Source organism: Bactrocera latifrons, unplaced genomic scaffold (assembly GCF_001853355.1).
Source record: "Bactrocera latifrons isolate USDA-ARS-PBARC rearing strain unplaced genomic scaffold, ASM185335v1 scaffold_43, whole genome shotgun sequence".
In the NCBI taxonomy this organism is placed as follows: Eukaryota; Metazoa; Arthropoda; class Insecta; order Diptera; family Tephritidae; genus Bactrocera; species Bactrocera latifrons.
Genome location: NW_017537079.1, coordinates 1764391 through 1791822, shown reverse-complemented (window position 1 = coordinate 1791822; position 27432 = coordinate 1764391). Strand labels below are relative to the sequence as shown.

Below are 27432 nucleotides of genomic sequence, written 5' to 3'. Positions count from 1 at the left end.
AGGGTATTAAAGTATAAAATGTTCATATGTATCTACATACATATACATACTTACTTTTACTAATCGCTTGCTACCGTAATACGTTCACCTATCGCAATCCCACGTATTAAAGTAACAAAAGCGAGATAAACAAATCGAATAACAATAAGCGCAATAATTTATGTGTGTGAATAAGTTTGATCTAATCCACTTTTGGTGAAAAGGCACCAGCTGACCTAATCCACTTTTTTCCAGAATTGAGCGTACGTATCGCATACAAACACATTGGAAAATAAATAAATAAAACGTGAGAACAATAAAGAGAAAATAAAAGCGTGTTAAACCCGAGCTCACGCACATTTTTAAATAATTAATTAAGGATAACTATTGTTGCTATTGTTATATACTATTTTTGTTTTTCATTTGCTGAGGGCGACAAGTCCTTATTATTACTCCGTCACACCGTCGCGATAATTACTAACGTAAAAAAGCACACAAATATTTTTGTCGCAAAGTTATAATTTACTTGAATTGGTATTAGTATTGATTAACGGCATTTCCGACCTTGCCTAATCGTTATTGTACGTTTTTGCTTCTGCTGTAACGCACTTTGTTGTTCGTTTTTGTTGTTGTTGTACTGGGTGCGTTAAATATTCATTAATCGATAGTGACCTGTTCGCATATGTTCGCTTTACCATAATTACATGATATATTCGATTTAATTATTTATTTAGTGAACATTTCAGGTATCTGTTTGTGTAATGACACAATCTTATCACGTAAGCGTTGTCTAATAAATATTATAATAAATTGCTTTTGTCAAAAATCGATAAACACGCGGACAGATAGGTAGATAATGGACAAATTGAAATTGAAAAGAAAAAATACTTCGACTAAAATTAGATAATAATATATATATACTTATTTTTGAGAAAATAGTGTAGTTATCAATAATAAAAAATATAAATATTACAGAGAGTTATGAAATTTTTTTATATTGTAAAATTTGAGATTTTTAAACAACAACACTGCGATAAAGCGAAATAAAATTCGTTAAGCGAATATCTTTTTCCACTTTGGAGTAAAAGTAATTGGTGATCCCGTATAAATTATTTTCAATCACTCCTATACAACTGATTCAACATTTTTGAAAATATGTGACATACAGACATATAACCAATAATTAGAAAGACTTAACCTGTTATATAAAATCAACCTACACTGCAATCTTATGGGGCTTAGTAAAGAGAAGTCAATAATTTTTCCATTTTAGAATTATACGATGTAGGTCAAATGCACACCTTTTTCTTCCATGACTTGTTGCAAGTTTTAAAATAATTTTATAATATCACTGCCTTCAGACGATCCAATTGTTGACAAGGCAGATCTAATTTAAGAGTTTGGACCTAGGAGAGCAGCTTATAGTAGCTGATTTCCTGTTAATCTTACCAAACACATAGCACAACCTTCGTGCCCAACAATCCTGATTTGAGTACTATAGCAAAATATTCTACAACATAATTTTTATCAACATTACAAACTTTATTATACTCTTGCAACATGTTGCTTCAGAGTATACTCGTAATAGTTTCGTTCAACTAACGGTTAAAACTAGGCGAGATAGATGTAGGGTTTTATATATTAATGATCAGGATGACGCGACGAGTTGGAATAAAGGTCTGTCCGTCCGTTCATCTGTGCAAGCTGTAACTTGACTAAAAATTACGAGACCTTAATGAGACTTGGTAGACGTGTTCCTTTTCAAAAAAGTAATATGGAATTCGTAGATTTAATCTGAATTCGATGGACGTATTCGGACCACTGCCACGCCCACAAAACGCCATTAATCGAAAACGTATAAAGTGCCAAAACTAAGCACTGAATTAAAATATGGAACTGTAATTTGGCTCGGGAGGTCCCAGGAGCAGAGGCAGCTTTGGGCTAGAGATTTTGGAAAAAAATAAGCATGGTCCGCCCTCTAATTGGTTTAATGTAATTCTCTCCTAAACAACATAAGCTACAATAATGAAATTCACTCAGGACAAATCATTTTGGAATCCCTATCGACACTGTGGATGAAATCGGAAGACAACCCCGTCTATTTCACACATAACAGTACTGTTAAAAACTACTAAAAGTGTAATAAATTAATAAATAAATAAATATTCCAGAAACCAGGCAGACCAAATATGTGGACCCCAACCGACCGAAAATTTCAACCAATATATGGGATATACAATAGAAAATCAGCAGAATCATTTAGTGAAAATAGTAACTTTGAATATAAAAAATGTTTTGAATCTGGTCAACACTTCTCCAAGCACATATGTACCGAATTTCCAGGGCATGACAATGACAGAGCATGTTTTACTCTTATGAGTATCTATTATATCTTTACGCCTAAAATAAATAAAATTGGGCGAAAACTTGACCTAGCCCCTATATAACTAATATCAGGATTTTCGAACTTCCAGCTAACTTTATTCCATATGATTGGTGATAATATGTGTGATACCTTAAGAAACCTAGGGAATATTTTTTTTAGTATGCGACATGATAATAGTTAATAGATAAAATCGGGTCGATACTACCCCAAATCACAAACAATACGTATAATAATTTTCGTTGTTCTAACAAACCGTATGTGCCTGTCAGTGTATGAGTTATATAGAGCATATGTACATATACATATATAATATTGCTTGTTCTAGTTGAGATAGTATTTCCCTGGCTTTTGTTCCTGCAAGTTGCAAGTGCATAAAATGTTCGGTTGCACCCGAACTTAGCTCCGTCTTACTTGTTTTTCATTTATTTTTCATGAAAATAGTCCATGCAATGTCAAATCTTTGAAATATTTCCAATACTTTCGTAAGCAGTTCGTAAGCAGTTTAAACTCGTATTATTGGCAGCTTATCAAATTTATTTTTAAATATTCCTATGTATGTGTCTATATACTTCTCAACTCATGGAGTATTCCAAAAATTCGCAAATAGGTGAAAAATCCGCTGACAATGTACTTTCGTCAATAAAAAAGCGCTAAATGTCTGAGGCGCAAAATCATTTGCATACTGCTCGTAAATATTTACATAATTTTATTTTAAAATGTCACTAATCAAATAACGGTTGTGAGTGTAGTGGTTTCCACGAGTCATGTGACGTATTGACAGGTAAAGATTTTTAGCTAGAAATTATGACGGATTAACAAAAAAAAATTTTTAGTAAGTGGTTAGGTGAACGTACATAACTTCCGTTAATGGGTCAATATGCGACTACGTGATTGTCGAGATGTCAATACTTGATTGAGTGTGTAAATTTTGAGTTTGAAAATTTTTCTCGGAAAATGTTGCTTGAAACGCTGTTTTAGTTAACAGTAGGACACTTTAGTAGATATGGATTTGCATATCCACAATCATTGTCTGGTATATTGCCAAGACTAGTAATTACCAGTTGCCAGTTAAAATCTATGATTTGCTAATAAATACAATTTAGAAAAGAGACACTAGAAACTTGTTTTGCTAAGCTACTTCTACTATTTTCTTAACACTTCTCTCATTATTTATTCTTTCCACAGTGAATGAAGTTATTCACTTTAATATATTGTATGTTGACATGACAGTTTCTACTCAATTTATGGTATATTTCAGTTATTTGTCTATCATTATCTACTTGCTGACAAAATATATTGATGACTTGCTAATAACGCCCAGTGCAAGCCATAAAACATATAAATAGCCATTGCATTGGTAAATGTTGGTAGACGAGGTAAATTATTTTATCAAACACTGTCAGTGTGTTAGACGAATTAATTATCATATATACTAAATATAGCAATATTGAAAAAATATTAATAAATGTGCAAACGGTTGTTGTATAAAAAGTCAACATACTCAGAGTTGTGATTCCCGGTTTATTATACATAGTCGTTGCTGAAAAGTGTTGCAAATTAGATGTGTCATGGGCAAATTTAAATATAACGGCATTGGTGAAGAAACTGGTACTTTTTTCAATCCTATTAACTACAACTACTCTTTTAATAATATTAATAAAATTTATTATTTTTATTTTCGCTTATTGCTGGAGAATGCTGGCTCAACGTTTCGTTGCTTCTACTGTGGGTAGTTGATCGGCTAGTCGGTAGGCAGTCAGTTTACTTTGCTTTGTGTGTTGGCAATTGAACTTGAGTTCGTTAACACTCCGTACACTGATATTACAGCCATTTATTATACAAATATTGCAAGTACGCGGGAATTCATTGCTAAAAGCGGTCTGCTTTGTGTCAAAGCGTTGGCTGAACAGAGCACATTTATATGTTTTTGTCAAGTAGGCGTCGTAATCGCTTTCTTCTCTTTATATGCTGATTTGTGATAATAAAAAGTGCATATTTAGTCACTGTTTAAAAATACTTATAAATTTCTATTGAATTCATCACTTAGAAGCAATCCCACAGCCTTCTCTCATTCTTATGCATCTGTTATGAAAAAAATGAATAATGCAATCGTTACAAACATGTTAATAAACTGTTATTATTATTTATCTACGGAAAGAGATAAGCATAAATTGATTTTAAATGCTGATTCATGTTAATTTAACTTTGTATCTAAGTAATTGGCACTCAATAACTGTATGAGTGCTTAATTGCTACTTAAAAGGTTACATGGTTTCTTCCAGCAAAAAACAGACTTTTCTCAATATTTTTGTTTTCATATAGAAAATGAAATATTTTACCCAAACTTTTTATTATCACATAATTACATATACATATTTTGAAATAATTTTGTGAAATTTGGAAAATGCAAAATATTCAGTCGGTCACTAGGAAAAAACAGGATTATTTGAAGAAAAAAAAGAAAGAAAAAATATGTTTTAGTTACCATAAACTAGGTATTAACGGAAGGAAAAAAGTGAAAATTGCATTTTTGGTAGACGTTTTTACAATAAAATCCAAATTTTGTTGAAAATTTGACGATGTTCTTTCCAGAACTTGTAAATAACATCGCAAAGACCTTTATACAATTTCATTAAGCTCGGTTGAGTAGTTCGCCAAAAAGCTTGAACACCGACGTTGAAAACACTGTTTCGGCAAAACGGGTATAAAATCTTAAGTGACTATATAGCTGACCACGAGAATGCAACTTTTCAAGGCTTTATCTCCAAAACTATTACTCGGATCAACTTCAGTATTTGTCACGACATTCTAGAGGTGTTATAGAATTAAACAGGGCAAACAGATTTTTTTTTTTTTTTGGAAACCGTGAAACCCGAGTGTCAAACAAAAACTCAACTGGGCCCTTAAACGAAGTTAAGACTATTTTGAACGTAAAGATAAAGGAATCACAATTCAACAATGGTCCTAGGAACATCGAAGGTATAAGATTATATGGGAAATAACGGGTTTTCCAATAAGAGCATTATAAGAGTTTTTAAATGAAACAAAAACGGTTTGGGTATCAACGAAATTCTTTATTCCTGTGACAGTACATTCCATTCGATGCCATTATGTATGGAATTCGATTTCTATTGCATGGCCACCTTATAAGGCATATTTGCTGAAGTCCAGACGCTGAACCCAATTTTTGACGGTTTTCGAGTATAAATCGGATCATCATGATTGGCGTAATCACCGCTTACGCGATTTTAGCCGAGTTAACAACAGCGCGCCTGTTCTTAGGCTACCCAGAGGATACCGAATCGTTTCTGGCCACTCCCAAGTGAATGGCGATCAGAAAACTTTCCTCACTTGCGTAAACTTCTACACATGACTCCATCCTCCTATAAATCGGATACTGCTGTAATTTTACGTTCAATATTCGTACAAAATTCGAATCAATCGTTGCTGGTTTATTGGCATGAACCTTATACTTGAGGTAGCCCCACAGGAAATAGTCTAACGGCGTTAAATCATACGACCGAGGCGGCCAATTGACGGGGCCATTTCGTGAGCTGTAGGGATTCCCATTCACAGTAACGTGACGGTCTTGATCAGCACGGAAGAAGTATGTCCCAATGACGCCACATAAACCGCACCAAACCGTAATTTTTTATATTATATTATATTTTACTTACTAACGAAGCCATTCAGGCAGAAATGAGCCTCATCGCTGAAGATGATTTTTCGGTGAAAATCCGGATCGTTTTCAAGTTGTTGCTCAGCACAATATACGACAATTCTGGTCGTCAAGCAGCTTCAGTAAGAATGTAGGCACAGATCTTTTCGCAAAATTCGTCAGTACGACGTCACAGAGATGCCCATCGCTTGATTAATTTGATTCTTCCTCAATTGATGCGCCAGCAGCAGCAATATTCTTGACGCTACGGGCACTTCTTTGTCTCACTGGCATGGAAACATTTGATTCACAGTTTTCCACTGATGCTCAATTGTTGAATTGACAGGACGATTTCATGAGGATATCTTGTCGACTGAAATGCGTAGCGTCTTCCGAATAGAAGGACGTAAGCAAAATTTTAGATTTTAAATCCCCAAGACTACGAGACATGGCTAAGGCGACTCAGCTCATGCTGTTGATAGCTGATATACACACATTTTGTAGGTCTCCGAAGTTTCTTATCGGAAGTCACAACTTTCGTGGCAAACTTAGTACACTTTTTCAGTGATCCGAATGAGTGCATTGCGGAATAGACAGCTTAATTTTTTTTATTATTCTATCAATTGAATAAAGTTTTTAGAACTCTAAAGTGTACCTTAAGCGAAAAAATCGATTTTTGGAAATTCTAAACTGCTTTAGCCACTTTAATAAATACATAAAAATGAAGAGACCTTTAAATTTAAATACTTTAGTCTAAAATATGCATGTGAAATTGCTCATACTAATATAAGGATGAAAATTTGAATGCAAATTTATACAATTGCACACTTTTAACATATTTCCATCTATGCACATGCACGCAAATCCATCTGCTATCTCTTTTTCGGTCCTTCAATTCATCTCCACTCTACCAATGGTGTGCATTATCTCATATGATTTCTCATATAGTTACTGTTTGTTCAACTGCACTGGATTTGCAATGAAAAACGTTTTTGTTCTTAAAATATACACATAAGAATGCAAAAAAATACAACTACAACTACAACACAATCCAAAGTAAAAATAATAATGCCAGCACTTGTTTGCCAACGCACATTGCCAAGCACCGACAACCAAAAAAGCATAGCAAAAAGCTAGGTTAGCTTATGGATAGTTTCGCACAAGCAACAATGGATGCTGCCGACTGCTTCCTTGCGTGCTCAGCTGTGCATTGTATGTACCATAAGTACATTGTTAGTTGCTAAATACTGGCATATACTGTATACATATATAGTACTACTTACATATGTGTTGGGAAAATGGCATTAAAACTATCGAAAGTATGTGAAAAGTTCAAGGATTTGCGCTCTTCATACATTTCTAATGCAGACGTTTGTCACGCGATATATGAGCGGTGAAAACTTTCTGTGGCAATTAAATAAAAAATTCGAGCTTTTTGTTTGGTAAACGTAACTGTTTTTTGGTTTAGTGTAAGATATCCGTTGCATTTGAAAAAAATAAGCTTATTTCTAAGTGCTGCGATCATTAACAAAGATGTTATCGTAGCCATATAAATGACCTTGCGTGCCTTTCTATTGTTGTTATATAGATTTTTTTGCTGCCAATCCAGTTACCACCTTTCACTTTAGACTTTTTGCTACTCTTGCGTTTGCATACTCATACATTCATATCAATAAATACTATAATTTTTTCTTGTCGGCAACTTTTTCTATATTCTTAACTGCCTGAGTTTTGTTTGCTTTACTTTGCTCACACTTTTCCGTAACTTTTTCTTACGTCGTTATCATATTTATATCCATGTCGTATGTCATTAGCGACATTGCAGCCGCGCTATATATAATATTATTTTTCTTACTAATACAGTCATTTTTAACGGTAATTACATACCGCACAGACGCTAAACTCTTTGCCCCATTTTGAATAATTAAGATTAAAGCATCATAGGTGAAGTGCGTACCTTTTCACTTACATATTATATTTAGTTAATTAAGCTAACATACTTTTGTTTTACTTGCTGGAAAGCCACACGGCTCGTAGTTGGTTAATTTTCGTAATATAATAACAAGAGCAGACCCGAAGACGCTAATAATGTGGTTTGCACAAAAACTTCGTGTGCCTTTTCATTAATATTCATAACGTCATTTGTTCGTCTAATTAGAAAGTTAATAAATTCGTTTTAATAAAGAGTGAGAATGCGGGCGAGAGAAGTATTTTTTTTTATAAATAATTCTAGCCGGCAAGAGGGTTTTCCATATAAAAGCCTATTTATGTCGGAAAGATACGCATAAATTTGTTTAAAATGTCTGTCGAGGAAAAAATTTTCTGCTATAAAAATAGCTTTAAAGCCACGATCAGCAAAGCCATGAGTCATCTATTCCACTAGGCTGCTGCGGTACGAACTTAAATTTGCTTTACATAAATCGGAGCCATGCTATTGTTGGATTTTTATGATAGCGAATGACTAGCCTATTAAATTAATGTTTGAATATCTTCAATATATTTTTTTAATGTCCATTAAGTAAAGTGTTATGTACATATACATAAATGGAAGTACACTCTTAAGCCTTTAGCTCTGTATATGTATAATAGGCCATAAGCATTTGATTTCAATCGAAGTTCACAATTAATTGTTAATCGATTTTAATTGATGTCATGCACCGATATTTATGTCATCGCTTTTTTATAGCGAATATTACAACTACGGTGGCTTACTGCAAAATCGAGACATTTTATTAGACAATTTATTTTTTTATATTTATAATGAACTTTAATGGACCATGGACCAAATATGAACTATTTTGGTCGACCAATTTTTGCCATTTTACCGCTAGAGACATTATTCCATCAGTGTAAAACTTTACCGGTTTCTCGGTGAAAACTGCGACAAGTAATTTTCAAGGACTTTTCAACTTCAGGCAACTTTACTCCATTAAGGGCGTTCTGCATTGACCAAAACAAATGGTAGTCCCATGGCACAAGCCCTTTCTGTTGATCAGTTCTCATCTGAGAATATCGACAATTCCTTTCCAATCCAAATAAATACTCAGTATAACCTTTTGAGGCGTCAATCTTGGCTTTGCGAGCATTTGTTGAGCTTCACCTCGTTTGGACCATGGTTTTTTTCCGTACTTCATATCGTATTTGATCCACTTATGGTCTCATGTTCCCATTCGCTACAGATTCGCTACAGAATTCATGTGCTACCCAAACATCGAGCTTCTTTTTGTAGCCAGCCTTTTTTAAATGGTTCAAAACCATTTGATGATGAATGTTAATTTCCTTAGCGATGCCATGGCAGCTTATGTGACGGTCCTTGTCACTCTTTTTCATAATTTCATCGACTTTTTCAACGATCGAACGAACGGTCGACCAAAGCGAGGTGCATATTTCATTGTCTCCGTAAACTTTATAAATTTTTTTGATGGCTTGCATGACATTCTTTCCTTTTTTATACAAAAATGTCAAAATGTAGCGAATTTCGTCATTATTTTGACTCATTTTTGAACAGCTGTAACTTCTTTTCAACTTCCCCGAATTTAATTTAATTTTTTGGTTAAATAAAGCTAAGATCTAAAGCTAAAGATCTCACCTTTCCATAACTATATGGTATGACACAATGTGATTGGTAGTACTGGAGATAAACGACTGCAGCGACAACTATTAACAAAATACCAAAACATTTCGACTACCCAATATTAAAAGTCAATTTCAATCCATGCTAATAATAAAAACCAATGAAATAAAATAATCTCAATAAAATTGCAACGACTTGCTACTAAACCGCTCAATTGCTTGTTTTTTGTAAGCCAGCTATAAAGTTTCTTATACAAATGTGCGATTCACCACAAACAAATAATATAAAAGTATGTATAGAGTAATAAGGCAAGCGAATTTATTGCAGAACTACCTATTTTTGTTCAAGGACTGATTTTCATGTCTCAAGACGCGCCAACAACTGCAGTTCTTCGCCACGTCAAATCGCTTTCATAAATTTTTTTTGCTTATCGAAGCATGTTTTTGCATAAATGCATTTAAATACGAGTCTCCAAGTCAAGTTGGCGCAAAATTTATGTAAAGAAAAAAATAATTGTGCCACTGCCGGTGGTGCTGCCGCTGCGTTTGCATGTGCTTATTAGCGCTAACGGCTAAAATATAGTAAAATATACATGCTCATAGAATAGTCGCCACAATCCACGCTGCCGGCAATGCAACCACTCAAATTACTTGTTTAAAGCTGGCTTATGCTTCCAGTCATATGTAAAGGCCAACTTCAGAAAGCCGGTGACAACAGTATAAGCACAATTTATGTAGGAAATAAATGTCTTGTCACTCAGCAGCATTTGTCATGGCACATGAAGAACAATAACAACCACTAAACAATGAAGTTGTAATCATCAGACGCTTTTTGCACTTGAAAGTCATACTCATATTCCAATGCAGTGCTCTTTGGTTGTTAGGGTGAACAATTTATTTCTTTTTGTCGAACAACGACTTTTGTTGCAATTAAAAAATAATAATAATAATTGGAAATTTAAATATTTAATTTAAAAATAAATATCCAATTACTTACATTTTAATATTTAAAAAATAGCAAATTAACTTCAGTTTATTATAATCAATATTTTAATTATTAAGAAATAAAATATTTTAAAGCGTTAGACCAGTCTAAAGCCCTTGCAAATAGCTAACTTTGGCAATTTATATAAGACCCGAGTAGATTATTTTTAGAAACACTAAAAATCGTAAAAGAATGAATCCCAACGGAAGATGAAAGATAATTTGCGTGGGCTCTGATATAGTTAAAAGGAATGAGGCAGAGTGATCGAATTTTTAAGGGTTAATTTTATGATATTTCATGATTTTCCGTAAAACTGCGAGTCGCATTTTCTTCTTTATTGGCGTAGATATCGATTACGCGGTTATAACCGAGTTTACAACAGCGCGCTAATCGTTCTTCCTTTTCGCTGCTTGTCGCCAATTAAAGATGCCAAGCGAAGCCAGGTCCTCCTCCACCTGGCCTATCCAATGGCAATATCAGAGATGGAGGGGTTTCGTCCATACGTACGACATAACCTAGCCATCGTACCCACTGTCTTTTAATTCAGTGAACTATGTCAATGTCGTTGTATACTTCGTACAGCTCATCGTTCCATCGAATGCGATATTAGCGGTTGCCAACGCGCAAAAGACCATAAATCTTCCGCAGAACCTTTTTCTCAAAAACTCATAACGTCGACTCATCCGATGTTGTCATTATCCATGACTCTGCATTATATAGCAGGGCGGGAATCATGAGCGACAAAATAGACGAAATTATTTACGACTTCGAAGTTATGACTGACAACAGTAAAATCCAAGTCGTGAGTGCGACGGTTATTTGTTTGATGACAGGAGATATTTTGTCTTGCTCTCGTTCACTACCAGACCCATTTGCTTCGCTTCCTAATACATTCTGGAGAAAGCAGAACAGGTGCAGATGTTGAGGCTACTTAAACTCCAATCGTTGAACATGCTTTGCTCCGACCATATTCCACAAAGAAGCTGATGCATGGTCCTTATCCAAGATTCAATAAATAAAAAATAAAAAAAGTAATTCATTGCAATATTTTACATTCGCCATACCAATTTCTGTTAAATTATATTAAATTATGGAATAAATAAGCTTGTTTTGTTGAGAAACAAAAAGGATTAACTTTATTAATTTTGATGTTTTGAGAAACAAAAAAAATTATAATTTTATTTGGTTTAAAAATGTGACACTGATCACCCTAATACATACTCGTACATGCAAATCGCGTGGAAGTTAATGTGCTATCTTCATGTAAAGAAAGGTGAATAGCTAATGCGAAAACCTAATCATGACTTTTGTAAGCCGTGGTATTGAAAATGTCTTCCGGGCATTACCGTAGACTGCCACGCCAACGGCCAACCGGCGAACCAACCAAGCGAAGTAAGGCATTTCAACTAATGTAACCTGCCTGTGCATCAGAACATACATTTATATGCATCTACAGTTCACCCACGCGGTGAGCGCGCAGAGACACACTCTAGATAACGGTGCAATGTTCAACCACCCGCGTTATAACAGACTTTCGTACACTCGTAATGCATTATTCCACTTTCTTACGCTGGCGCTGTAAAATTGGCAAAATAATGCAAAGACGCATACACATACTCATGCATGCCTCAATGTTCGCATACTCGTAGGTATTTTCTCCCTTATCGAAAATTAATCAACGGTGTATTTGCTGCCACATTGCGGCTTAAAAACTAAATCGTATGCGAAAGCTTTGAGTTCCTTCTTGCCATGCTCACTCAACTATTAGTTCGCCGGTTTGTCTGTTTACCTCAATTTGTTGTTGGCACTGTATTTTGTTATTTGTTTCTTTACTTCACCTTGATTTTGTATCTCATTCGTTTTTGGAGCAACTTTTTTTGTAGCCACGTTTTCATTACCGCTGGCATGCGTTGTGTTGTGCTGTGCGCGTTCAACGGAACAATGATTTTTATTTGTCACAAGTAAAGAGAAATGCAAAAAGAGCGAAATTTCAACGTAGAAATGGCAATTGTATAAAAATCGTAAGTTAATCAGTTAAGCAAGAAACGCCTTTTACAATTAAACTTGAAAAATAAAATATTTATTTTGCATTTCTTTATTATGGTGCCAATTAAAATATTGATTAATCAGTTGAAGCCAAAGTTCATTTCTTCACTGCACGCGAAATATTCCAAATCTGCATCTCTTGCATGGCTTGTATTCGGCTTTGTTAAGTTGTTAAATTTAATTAAATGTTTGTTTTATGAAATATTGATTTATTTTACAATCAAGCTACTAAATGAAAATCAGACGATTTATTGATTTAATACCCGTATATATTGTAAAAGAATCTATCCCACCTCTCAATAGAATCTGTAAATAATACCGATATGCCTTGTGATGAAATTTGACTTGGACTGGTCAAAACTTTTTTCGAAAATGACTTTTTATTTTACGAAATACTAACAGGACACTGTCTGGTGACGGCACCCGCCCCAGAATGGGCTGACAGATCAAGAAGACTGCAGGAAATTCGTAGAGCAAGGCACCAGACATTTGTTATGCTCTTGTTCCGCATTGGCAATACTACGCTGTAAGCATCGGTACGATACACTGGAGGAGGTATCGATAGTGCGGCCGTTAGTATAGTTAAAATTCGCGTCAAGTACACGCATGTAATAGGATTACTACTTCTCTTGGACCTAGGAACTAAACTCCATCTGGTATCGTAAAGGACCAAAATCTATACGTGGCTTATAGGCCTGCCAGTTTAACCTAACCTAGTCTTTATGCCCAGACTAAGTCTGATGTTAGTTTTTTACGTCCCAAAATGTTGGTCTACCGATTTTTACCATGGAAAAAAATTGAGCGAAGAGTTTGTTAGAATTTTGTGTTTTCATTGAAGTCACAGCTACCGAATCGTTGAAAATATTGCAAAAGTTTGTTGGGGAGTCTAATTTATCTAGAGCACAAAGTTCAGTTATTGTCGTAAAGTCATCGAAAACTTGCCTCATGCGAGTTGTCCCTTCACCCTTGTTGATCTGAACATCACTTATGCATCGACTCAACACATTTTGATTCATATTTAAGTATGAAGGATGCCAATGCTAGACTTTTACCAAAATACCTGAATCCTTTCAAATTCGACGTCGAGCAGGGCACTTCTATTTAATGGTACATAAAATCCTCACATTCATCAAATGCACCATTACTAGTTATGAGACGTGGGTTTATGAATACGACGTTGAAGTCGTATAATAATATTGCGAATGAGCCGAAACCGAAAAAAACCAAAACTCGCTGTTGGGCCAACTAGTCTATTCCAGCCGAGGCAATAACAAGTGTAAAATGTATTATGCGTTGACATGTTTGTATCCAGATCCAGGCCCAGGAAATGTGCTGTCTCAACTGTGTTGGAACAAAGAAATGACGAAAACTTGTTGACGACGAACCACCTCCAGGACGGCCATCACACGTCAATAAAATAGAGAAATTGGTGCTTGTCAGAGATCTAACTGACATGGTTTAAGTATTGGAAGAATCAACGAAAACCATTTTGAAAGATCATTTGGGCCTAAGAATCGTGAAAGCACGACTGGTTTCAAAAACACTCCGTTTTTTCGAAAAACAGCGTTGCGTTAACGTTTTTGAAACAATGTTTTCCAACTACAGGATATCTGCAACTTTACTGGCGATGAGTTTTGGATCTATGCATGCTTATGACCCGGAAACAGACGATCAATCGGCCGAACATCGTGGCAAAGATGAGTCGAACCAAAAAACAAAAAACATGTCAAAGCAGGTTTTTTCGATTATCGAGGTATTTTGCACTCGGAATTCCTTCCGATCGGCCAAACTGTCATCAAGGAATAGTATTTTAGTGTTATGCGTCGTTTGCGCCAAGCTATTCGTAAAAAGAGTCCGGAATTATTGTTTTTTGCACCACGATGATGCACCGTCGTATATTGCATTGATTCTTTGTGAGTTTTTCGAAATATTTATAGTCGAGTTTAAAATATTTTTTTCCAAAAATTTCAGAATTTTTTTGTTAATAGTGTAGGTTGGTAACAATAAAAAATTTTAATAAAATATTTAATTTTTTATATGAGAAAAGAATTGTTGAAGAAAGGCTGTTTTTTACCCACGGAAACCCATGTAACCCCTTAACAACTGTTTCGAGGATTGGTAAAAACGTTGGCACAAGTGTATTGGGGTCAAGGGGGTTTACTTTGAGAGACACGACATCGATTTTGAAAAATAAATTGAGAATTTTAAAATTATAAACAAATTCTTCCTATTTTGGCTCATAGTACTATATTGGCACATAAAGTCAGTAACCAAAAAGCCGAAAACCTTTTCCTTATAGCACTAGACTAGCAACTTTGGCATAAATTGTAGAAGGTATGAACCAACAATGTATTTAGTATACAATTATTTGCATGAAAACCTGTCAAAGTATACTAAACATAACTGTAAAATATATGTTTTTACTTTGACAGCTGTTTTTGACATTCCTTTGAAATTCTATACTTCAGAAAATTTCCATTCAAACTTTTAAGCATTTTTTATGCGCTAATTTTCCACGCTCATAACTGTAATCCAAATGAAAATTCAAAACAATCAAATACGTTTGCAATTTACACAGAAAATTGTAATTAATTTTGTTACAGCGACTACTGAACATGGCGGCAACGCTTTCTCTCTTATAACGCTGTATATTATAACTTTATAACTATCGGAAGCATATAATAGTGTGTTAGTGCAGTTAGTGTTTTGCTGAAGTCAGCGCGAACTTTGGCATTTCGTGAAATGCACAGCAAACGAAATTGCATTAGCAACAGCAGTTGCGGCAACAATATTGCCTTCCGTTTACGCCACACACTCCAACGTGTACAATACAAGACATTCGAAAATTCTCATTTCAATGATTATATACTGACAGTTAGATGCACTCAGACGTTACAACAGACATACAGTTACATATTTTAAGTTTCCCACGTTTTCATAACCACCGAAGGTTATCTGCCGCATAGCAGCACTTGCTGTTTCCGTCAAGTGTTGGCTTCCACGAGCACCCACTCGCTCGTTCGATTTTGTCATCTTGCAGTTTATTGGTGTTGCAACTATTTATGGCATGGCGGCGGGTGTGGATTTTTAGGTGTGGTATTGCCAAACTTTATTCAATTCAACCTGCATAATTCTTTTAATGGCACATGCAAATTCGGAATAAGTAAATATTCAATCAGGCGTTTAAAAATATCTGTCTGGGGAGAATCTTATAACTTTTTTTTAAACTTTTTTTACTTAGTTTACAATGGCTGATTATCTGTCTGGGGACATATATATTATTTAAAACTTTTTTTTACTTAGTTTATAATTAATAATTCAGACTGTAATTTTTAACACAAATAAATAACGATTTTTATTATTTTTATAATTTTGTATTATGCTAATCAAGTGTTTTAAAATAATATATCTTTATCTTCTTCTTCTTTTTTAGGTAAATTGGATAATAAAAAACTTACCATTATAAACATTGCAGACTATTGTTAAAACGAAAGGTAAATTATAAATCAACACTGTTTATATCAAAAAAGTTGAGTTGTCCAATCAGTGGGATTTGTTGCGCAAATATAATAAAAAAATAAGTAGAAGTGTGATTAGAAACATGAAAAGACATTTTCGACTAACCAATATTTCCATGCAATATATATGTGTGTGATCCATATTAACAAAAAACTACATTTTCCCGTATTTTATTACAAATCTTTATTATCGCCTCAAAAATAGGCTCCTGAGCTAATACACACACACCACTTTTCATACATCTTTGGCTGATATGACCTTCAGTGTCTTCGGCGAATGACTTTTAATGGCTTGAATAGACTCATAGCCCGTTTCCCGTAGCGAAACAGAAAAAAATCAGAGGGAGCCAACTCTGGTCATCATATGGGTATTTTTTGGCCAAAAAGTCAGTCACAATCATACTAAGTGTGACAATGCATTATCATGGTGAATAATTCATGAATCTTCTGCCCACAAATTCGGTCGTTTACAATGAATGTAATCAAAGAAAACGATTCATTTTTGACTGACTTTGAGGGTCTTTTTCGGTTTTGGCTCGTTCAAGCTTGGTAAAGTTTACCTTCAACCTAAAACACAACCGTAGATTAATGTGCATGTATATTATGACTTGAATTGTTAATATCTTCCATGTTCTTCACACATCCGCATAAAGTTTCGACTTTACATATCGCCACTTGAAAAGTCCAACGGTGTGATAACACCTGATTTTATTTATTTAATATTTTTAACAGCTTCTTTATAGCTACTAACGTTAAGCTTTAGCTTTGACTAGCCTTAGTTCTTGACTTTGAAACAATATGACAGCAATACCGACATACTCATCTTCATATCATTTGTATGTAAATTTTCTAAAAAGTCGACCAAATATCCAATTGTTCTCTGTGCTACTTTCACAAACATAGCTCATAATGTGCCACAAACTTTAACACAAACACACTATATAACATATTTATATATATAATCATGTATACTTCGGTATCTTCGTGGCATTGTTCTGACATTCTTGCCTTCAATTTTAAAGCGTCAGCAGCCAATTGCTGTTATGCCCTTACCAAGCCAAAGTTCAACTATGACGTTGCCAAATTTCTGTACACTTTCTCTTTGCTCACTTTGTATTACATTCTAGTAATTCATGTCCATTAAATGTCGTACATGAAACTTTTCTCTATTTTACTCTTATCGATTTGTGGCAAGTAACAATGTTTTTAACACAGCGGTAACTTTCATGCAGACGTTGCGTGCTTTTGTAAAGTATGTACATACATATAACGGTATACATTTTCAGTATTTGGCATTAGATTTTATCGCGGTTACTTCATATTTTCAGTTATAATTTCTTGTTGGATTCTAACGTGAGTTTCGCCGTGTATACCGAGCATTTTGCTATAAAAGCTCGTAATAATTTAGCCCTTAAGCACATGTGGTTGCAAGAAATCGTGTTTTCATGCCGTAAAATTCTAAGTGGCTTGTTTTGAGTGGTATTGCTTAAGTTTCATAATATTCATTCAAGCAGTAGGTAATATCAATTTGTAGAAAACAATTTTATATACCTAGCTAACCAAGGTATAGCAGAAAAATATAACGAATTCAACGTAAATTTAGGAGAAATTCACCTAAGTTCAGGAGAAACTCATTTTCTAGTATAAATCTAGAGAGTTGATACTTCTAAGGAACTATTAAGAATTAAAAAAATATTAAAATTTAGACGAACATTCTAATAAAAGATTCCATCAATTGGTTTAAACTTATTGGAAAAAGTACCATCTGATCAAATTTGATGCAGACTGGTTTAATAAAAAAACATATTTATTATATGGATGTTCGTGTGTGTGTGTGTATGCTGTCAGGCTGTTTCTTTGCGATGAGAAAAGTTTCTCTGGCGATTTTTTTACATGGAAAAAATGGAACAATGAGTTTGCTCGAAATTTTGTGTTCCCAATGAAATCACGACTACAAAATTGTTGAAAATGTTTAAAAGCGTTTTGAGAAGTCTCCTTTATAACGGACACAAGTATTGTTGTGACTTAAAACATTTAGTGAAAGTCATGAAGTCGTTGAAAACTTGCATTGCGTGAGTAGTAACTTCACCTCTGTTAATGACAATAACATCGGATAAGTTAAGGAAACAGTACTTGAAAATCTTTATCTTGAGATCAAAAAGATTGAAGATTAATGAACACGAATTTATGGACTCTACACATTTTGGTTAATGTTTTGGGCATAAAGCGTATCAATGCTACACTCGTACCAAAGTAAATTATTTTTTTGCAAAGATGCCTGAAAACGTAGCTGATAACCTTACATTTATCAAACATATAATTACTGCTGGCGAGGCATGGATATTTGAGTATGACGTCGAAACTGCACAAAAATCTAATGAATGGCGCTCCCAGAATGTGCCGATACCGAAATAACCTCGCTGAAGGCCATAAACAGACTTATAACAAGTGTATGGATAATTGAAAAAGCGTTGCCATACTTTTGCTAATAAAGATATTATATATAACGTTAAAATATGAAATATTGTTGATAGCCTTGAACTAAACCTTTATAAAGTCACGTAGTCATCAAATGCACATTTTAAAATTATCAGGAAAACACTAAATAGAAAGTGGCCTGATTACCAATAATTGTACCTATATGAAATTAAAAATAAAAGTATAGTCATATAGCTACGCGAAGTGAAATTTTACAGAAAAACAGTACGTACTATACAGCTACCTTTGCGTAAGCGCTGTCTATGCCAATGCAAACTTCAAGAATTCCTTATATTTTTAATTTGGCATGTTAAATTAAAGTATACTTTAGTATTGATTTTATATTGACAAAAGAATTTTACAAATACAGTAAAAAATTAGTATTTATTGAGGGGACAAAGGCCTAAGTAACCAGCTTCCCTTAGTTTCCTAGTCTGTCTGTAAATTTTATTACAGGTCATATTTAAATAAAATAAAAAAATATTTTTTGAAAGGTCTTAAGAATCACAGTCTCTCATACATATTCGAGCTACTTTCCCACATACTATTGATCTGTCTATATTCCGCGATACATGAAACTTATTAACTATTTACACATCACAACGCAAACATTCACTCCTTTCTTCGCTTATTTGTTGTACTAAATCATTTACACGATTTTCCAGCGCTACAACCACTACCATTTCCATTTCACTTTCAATTGGGGATCATGAATAAATAACTGCCTGAAGAAATCAATATTAAATGCGAAACGTGTGTACTTGTACAATATAAAATATAGCAATAAAAACAAAAGTCAAACTGACACTGAAATGTCAGAGGTTCAACTCGTTTTAACAATACTTGTGCTCTGCTTTGATTGAAGACGTTTAAGTAACAAAGTGCGCAACCCTACAACAAAGCAAACGCAGTAGCAAAACAAAAAAAAAAAGAATAATAAAGAAATCGAAAATCTACAAATAAGTTCACCGGTCATATAAAGTTGTCCGTGCGTATCCAAAAGACAATCGTACTTACAATATAGTGCATGTGGCACGGACATATAATGTAAGCCCTTGCGATTATCTGTGTGATAAATAGTTTACCAAAGCAGAGGAGAAGTAATCATACAGTTTGAATTGGCTGGCAATCAGTGAAGTGTATAATACAAGCCGGTCAAGTACCGCTGCCCTTGAGGTACTCGCAAGGCTATACCTATATATAGTGTCTAGGAAAGTGTCTAAAAGTCATCAATCAACTTCTGCTACAAGTAATTTTTCGCTTAACCAGTGCTAGAAAATGCGATATCGCAAATATAGAAAATATAGTTGGAACTCTGATGATCCTATCGTACGGCTTACAAGGTAATTGCGGTTAATTTGATTGCGTTGCTATTACCAGATGACTTTAATAACAGTAATAAGTGTATGTAGCAAAGATACTTAGATAATTTTAGATTTAATTTGTTTTTAGTTAATTATTAATATGTTTCTATTACAGCCAGTATTTATTTTTGTTATTTTCTTCATTTTAGCGCATTTGTTTCTATTTTTATTCATACAAGTACTACATTTAAAAATAAGTTAAACTTATTTTTAGAAATATTATTATTTACCTTAAACCACACGAATTTCAATTGAAATCTTAACAGTGTGGAAAAACAAAGTTTAAGTTGCGAAAATTTGCTAAATTAACTGATTGCTTTTACCCTACTGTCGAAGTGTACGAGCTTGAAAGCTTATTATAAACCATCGTGTAATAATACATTTATTAGGTTAATCAAATTTTCAGTTTGACTTCTCATAACACTACTTTACAGTCATGAGATGTTAGAGGCTGCTTTTCGTTAACTTTGCTAAAACCGAAAAAAAATTATAATTAAAATCATTACACGTAGGGTTTTTTGATTTTGTAGTCAAGAGGTGTGGGTCAAACCACCTAGTAGTATAATATATAGTAGTATAATATATATAAAAATGATCATGAGGTATCGATCAGAAATATTGAAAACTAAAAAAAATTTTATTCTATAAGAAATGCACTTACGAATGAAGTTTATTATAACCTCGGTGCAACCGAAGTTACGGCTTTTTATTTGTAAACCTCAACACGAATTTATTGGTAGCTCCCAGCAGTGGCAAAACAATTTCGTAGAAATTTGTTGGGTACTCATGAAGAATCAATGCAGTAAGCGACGGTGCATTTTCGTGGTACAAAAACCAAGAGTTGTCGCCCATATGTTTGGCCTCTTTTAACGAATAACTTTGTCAAATGACGGAAAACACTCAAACAGTATTTCTTGTTGACGGTTTGGCCGGTCGGAGAGAAGTCGGAGCGCACCACACCTCGATAATCGAAAAAAAATGTCAACATAACCTTGATTTTTGACTTGCTGATAGTTTTTCGGCTTAGGCTCACTTTTGCCACGATATTCGACCGTTTGAACGTCTGTTTCCGGGTTATAAGCATAGATCCAAGACTCATCGACAGTGAGTGTTCATGACATTCTAGTAGTTTGAAAGTATTGCTTCACAGATGTTAACGCGACGCTGTTCTTCGAAAAAATTTGGAGATTTTTCAACCCTTTTCTTAGGCCCAATGATCTTTCAAAATGGTTTTTATTCATGGATCATTCCGATATTCCAACGATGTCAGTATCTCTGACTGCTAATCGTCGATTCTCAAATACCAATTCCTATATTTTATTGAGATCTAGATCATCAGTTGAATGGATTTTTGCGCAAAATTTAAATTAAAAATTCTTACTATTTTTTGCCCTTACTATTTTTTCGTTTCGGGAGTTATGAACTTATGAGAATACAGTGCCGCCCTCAGCAACATCAGTGAAAAATTAACTGAAGAAAAGCCTTAAATGTACATTTCAGTTATTTTTTTGTCTTTACATCCTTAGTTTTGTCACACTGTGCATACCAACATGTTAACAAAAACACCTGATTGTATGCCGTTCAGACATAGCATATAGTTTTCATATAATACACTTTCCCATTGAATATGCCACAGTCATTCATGCGGTATGCCATATGTATGCCGCACGCGCCATATGCGTACATACGAGTAGGCGTATATGTGTATGTAAATGTTGTGTTTGAAGAAAAGTAAAATAGGTCAAATAAGAAAAACTATTTCAATATACCCGTCTACAACAAAATGCAACTAAACAAAAATGTAGGAAATGCAGCATGACAGCGGAAAGCAAACATGTGCGTAATCATGGAAAACTGCGGGAAAAAGCTTTAGTCTAAATAATCAGATCGCCATGAAAGTGATATGAAACAACTGTGTTTTCAAGAAACGCTAAGTTATGAATAGCTCGGCAGGAAGTAATCCTTTTGGCGATATGTGTGTTTGTGTGATATGTATATTGGAACATGTAACAAATGAGGTGTGTGTGTACAATGAGGTTATGTACTTATAACTAACCCAAAAACTGAGGAAATAAATTTGATTTTCTAATATACATTTTTTTTATCGTAAATGAACGCCAATATATGCATATCATAATGTAATGTTAAGAATGATAGAATTATAGAAAGTCCATTCAGCAGCCATTTTGACATGGTTCTCTCCTTGTGTCACTCTGTATTCATATGACAATTTATTTTGACTACCGTTCTTTACGTTGTGAATTCATCCGTTCCCACGACAGTTGGGTCTACGAAAACCGGAACGGACTCGGATTTTTATCCGGCCAAGGACTGTCAACTCGGCAGAATTCTGCCGTTACAACAACAACAACAACGTTGTTTATATTATATATTATATTAAAAAATATTTTTCATTCGTTCAGTGCAATAATGTCAAAAAAAAACATTCCTAATTTCAGATCCTTAAAATCTCTCCTTTTAAACACCCAGGGATTAGTTCGCTTATTTCAGGTGTGTTCATAAATAACCGGAATTGGAAAATTTAAAATTTCGCGGGTTTGGAGAGTCCAATTGTCAAAAATGTTGTTTATTATGTTGTTTCAACGTAGGTTGCCTTTTATATTTCGGGATTCGAAAACAAAAACAAATTATAATCATCAAAAATCGCATTATTGTTTTTCAAAATATTCTCCATCAAGATCTGTAAATATTTGCATGCCTATGAATCAATTGTCAAAGGACTTTTGCACTCTAATTGGGGTATGCAAACAATTAATCCGAACAACTTTTGCTGATTACGGATACGGTGAAAATTTTGGCGTTTGATTTCCCATTTTTTGGTCGAGAAGAATATGTTATGTTACTGTAACTTAAATGTTCCCGATTTAATTTCATTTCTTGGTATAGAGGAATATTTTAAGTTACTCTAAAATAAATCCATACAAATCTGCAGTATCTGCATATCATCAAAAATGTCAACTTTTTCTATAAAATTTTCAGTTTCCAAATTGCTACACTAGTGTTGCCAAATCTAGAAATATAAATGGCAACGTAGGTATTCATTGAAGAAGGTTGATTTATTGGGAGCCTAAAAAACGGAAAAAAACATTTTCAGCTGTATTTATTTCATACACTCTAGCAGCGCAAATGAGCTTGGCAATTTTCGTTTATTAAAAGATCAAACTTTATTGCTTGTTCGTGAACTCTTGAACAAAAACAATACTGTCACGATGGCTCTTGTGATTTTTTCTATTTCCAAAAATAAAGAGAACCTCAAAAAAGGACCATCGTTTTACAAGAAAATTGAAGTTTTTTAAAAGATACAAAAAATCGAGTTTGAGAAATGTTTCGCCGATTGGAAAAAGTGAAAGAAGAGTGAAACAAATCAGTTGTTTATTTTTCGAAAAGTAAAAACTCCGGTTATTTTTTAAAAACGCCACGTATGCAGACAGACAAACTGAAATGACTAAAACGTCTCAGTTCGGCACCGCTGATCAATTATATACAATATATTCTTTACAGAGTTTCGACAAAATCATATCCCACGAGTACTTCTCAAAGTTTTCGACATTAGTTTCAGTTAAATATGTGTACTTATAGTTTCGAGACACGTACATAAGTATTACATACATATACATATCTATATGTACATACATTGTCTGTATATTTTTTGCCGATTTGATGACGTTCCTCAAAAAGATATCACTTGGTCATCACGCTGAATTTGCATGAATAAAAAATAAAGCGCGCACCCATATCAAATATTTTAAATTTATTACATTAATAAATCAATTTTACTTTTGGCGAATACAAAAATTCGGACATACACATACTTCAACGAAACAATGTACTTTCGTGTTGTTTGTCTCTTTGCGCTTGTTTTTCGTGTGCCCATCCATGTCCATAAACAGGAATGAGGCAGGCGTCGCCACAATGAAGCTTTGACTTTAGTCATAAAGTCACACACACCCATAAGCATAGTGGAGCTTCAATGAAAACGTGCAAAACTTGAATTTAATGTGAGAAATGAAAAAGGAATTAAAACTAACGATAAAGGATTTAAGTCGTCTTGCATTAATGCGATTATGTAGTGAATACGGCTTCTATTTTTATGTTTGTTATGTAAGATATATGGCTACCTTATGTGAGAATACTCAACATACATACATATGTACATATGTACAAATATATAAAGTGTGAAGACAAGGAGTTGCCGCTTTGTGCGAGTATCGCGAAGTGCAAGAAAGCACAACATAATCATTTATCGCTGGTTTTTCTTTTACTTATTTTATTTATTTTGTTGTTTCTGGGTAAAGTAAAAGTCAGCTTCAGTTCGTCGGCTCGCCTGCGTTGCTGCAACATTAGTCATGAGTCATAAACCACTACATACATATAAAATATGTATAATGGAAACCAGTTTACCGTTCATGCAACCAGTTGATTGCAGCATGAAAATTGTGGGCGGTTCTCATGGGATGACTGCTTAAGCAATTTAAGAAAAATACATTAAAAAAATATTACATCAGCATTACATACAATATTTATGATATTGTAAGTTTATTTAATTTAAGCAGTCACTCATCTTCGATGTGTGAGTGTTATGCAATATGTAAGTTTTCGAATTAATATTTTATAATTAAAATGTTTGCTGAAGGCAGTTTAGTAGTAGTAGGTCAGTTACTTTCACATTCACCTTCTTTCACCCAGTAAAGTTATATTTCACTATTAATTAAATACTGACATTTTAATTTTCTAATAGTCTTAATAGCTCCGCTAAAATCATTAAAGTCCGTATGCTTATACTAATGCAGAGTTTTATAGCTAAAATAGAATTTTAACACCACATCCATTACTTGGCAAAACATTCCAATCATTTAACTTGGTGAGAATAGCGAAATTCAGTTATGGTGTGTATTATATACCGACAGTGCAGGTCATTTAAAAAGGAAACTAATTTCTTAAAGCAAAAAGAGTAAACAAAATTTGTATATTGATATTTATTGTTCAGTTTGAGTATGGCAGCTATATGATACAGTGATCCGAACTGAACAATTTATTCGGAGATTGTAGCGTTGTCTTTAACGTTAATCCATACCAAATTTCGAGAAGATAATTTGTCAAATAAAAAAGTTTTTCTAACAAGAACTTGCATATGATCGCTCAGTTTATATGGCATTCTATAGTGCGCCGATATCGCCGTTCCCACAAATGATAAATGGGGTAAGAAAGTGCGTACAATTTCAGATCAATAACTTGAAAACTAAGTAACTAACCGACAAAGCGGGGATAAAAATCCGCTCAGAGTAGTTGCTGCTAATTGGATTGGCTTGCAATTTCTATTATATGTATATAGTGCTATAAAGAGTTGATTTGCATCATTAAAACATCAATTGTGTATGTAAAAAGTTTGTGCAATTATATACAAAACATGCCAAAACGACGACAAATGACTGATGTCACTTAAGGGCAAATAAGAGCCTTATCAAAGCAGAATCCAAACAAATATCGGCCACTGTGGGATTCAGCCAGACTACTGTCGTAATTTCGTAAAAAAAAAAATTGGGGAGAAAAAAGATTCTGGAAGAACCCGAAATACGATTATTGCCCAAGACAGGCTCATCCAATGTTCGAGTCTATTCAGTCGATTTAAATCCTCGTCAGATATTAAAAAAAAAAACCTTAGTTATGCGACAGAAGTTATAGTGAATGCTTTAACCATTCGCTGGAGAATCAGAGAGGTAGGATGGAACGGCCGTTCTGTAAACAAAAAACTTTTTTTGGGCCAACGAATGCGCCCAGAAAAGATCGCACGACTGAGGCGGTCAATTGATTGACTGGGCCATTTCGTGAGATAACACGTTAACTAAACTTGGTTTTCAATAATTCAATTGTGACATTCGCTGTTCGGCTTGTGTCCTGTCTTTTTGGAACCACATATTGTCCAAGCCCATATCAACCATTCAGCCATGAGCCTCATCACTGAAGATGATTTTTCGATGATAATCCGGATCATTTTTAAGTTGTTATTGAGCCCAATTTACGAAGATTACGACGATTCTGTTGGTCAAGTGGCTTTAATTCTTGCGTCAATTTGATCTTCTAAGGATGTAGGCCAAGGTCTTTTCGCACAATTCGCCACAACGATATGACACAGTTGCTCAACGCTTCAGAACGACGTGTGAGAGACATACTTGGGTCCTCCTCAATTGATGGGCTAGCGGCCGCAATATTCGCGACACTACGGGCACTTCTTCATCTCACTGGCACGGGAACATTTTGTACTTCAAAATTTTCCACTAGACGTTCAATTGTTGATCTGACAGGACAATTATGACGACCATAAATTGGAAAAAGTCACATGTTTTAATTCTGGGACTTGTGTGAATCTAAAATATGCTTGTAATCTGTTTTATTTATTCCGAGAATTGTAGAATAAAGTCAGCCTGTATATTTTGGAATGGTGCCTTCCGATTTAATTTTTTTTTATTTTAAGAATCGCATTACACTTAGGAATGCTATTGTAAAATTTAGGGACGGTTTACCATTTTCCAATTTCCCGTTATTGTAGCCATTTAATTCAGTGCCCGGAACAACTTCTTCAACATTATTATAAAATATTCTATGAAACCCGTTTCAATTAAATTACCACCACTGTATTGTACTGATAGGTAAGAAAGCGGAGTCTTTGTGACCTCAAACAATTTTTCGCCACTACCTTTTTGTCCATTCGCCATTTAGCGGCTAAATGCTATCTAAAGTGTGAAAAAACGCCATTCACTAAAGAAAAACGAGAAATCTCACCTAACTTCTGCCGGTCACTTTGCGAATGAGACCAATATGGGTGCGTCTTTTGCATGGCACGTTAAACGTAAAAATGGCGTGAAATTCGTTAAAAGCCCTAAGGTGGTAAGCCTGTTAATCAGTGGGCTTTTACCGACTACCTAACCAACTCCGTATTCCTGGACTACTGTCCATTGCTCTACATAAATTTTTACTTTCCTTTTTGCACTGATCTCTTGACGCTTATTCGCTTTTATAACTATTTGTTAGTACGCTCATACCTTCGTTGCATTCTCTCGTCTCCGTCATTTCGAGGCGTGACTATATAGAAAGCCGTCAGTTAATAAATATTGTGGAAAGTGCAAATTAGGACACTGGGCGCATAACGCTTTCCAAAGCTGACGTTCTTTTATAATTGTAAGATGGTGAGACTGAAAGGCACTTGGCGCTACGTAAAGTATACCTGTGGAAGCAAACATTTAATGTTGGTTTTTAATTTTGCTACATTCGACGTTCTAATTTTGTGCTGGTGCTTTCGTAGATAGCGCCGTCAATAGTTGTATATGGCACGAGAATACTGAAAAAGGTGCGTCCTGTGGGCAATGTAAATATATGTATATGCATATATGTAATATAATGTATGCTTATATAATTATTTCTAGCCG

At 34.3% G+C, this 27432-nt stretch overlaps 1 protein-coding gene across 6 annotated transcripts in view; it reads left to right on the top strand.

The window, feature by feature from the left end:
- LOC108972826 (serine/threonine-protein kinase GL21140) overlaps positions 1-27432 on the top strand; it is a 64386-nt gene that overhangs the window by 28004 nt on the left and 8950 nt on the right. For 4 of the 6 annotated variants that reach the window (XM_018939657.1, XM_018939653.1, XM_018939652.1 and 1 more), the window contains exon 3: positions 19289-19966. The exons of 1 other annotated variant lie outside the window; for it this stretch is intronic. In XM_018939657.1, coding sequence (XP_018795202.1) covers positions 19902-19966 — 65 coding nt within the window. In that variant the 5' untranslated portion in view covers positions 19289-19901. Of the gene's footprint in view, positions 1-16058; positions 16122-19288; positions 19967-27432 lie in introns of those variants that run through there. One more of the 6 variants, XM_018939655.1, reaches the window with a different exon arrangement.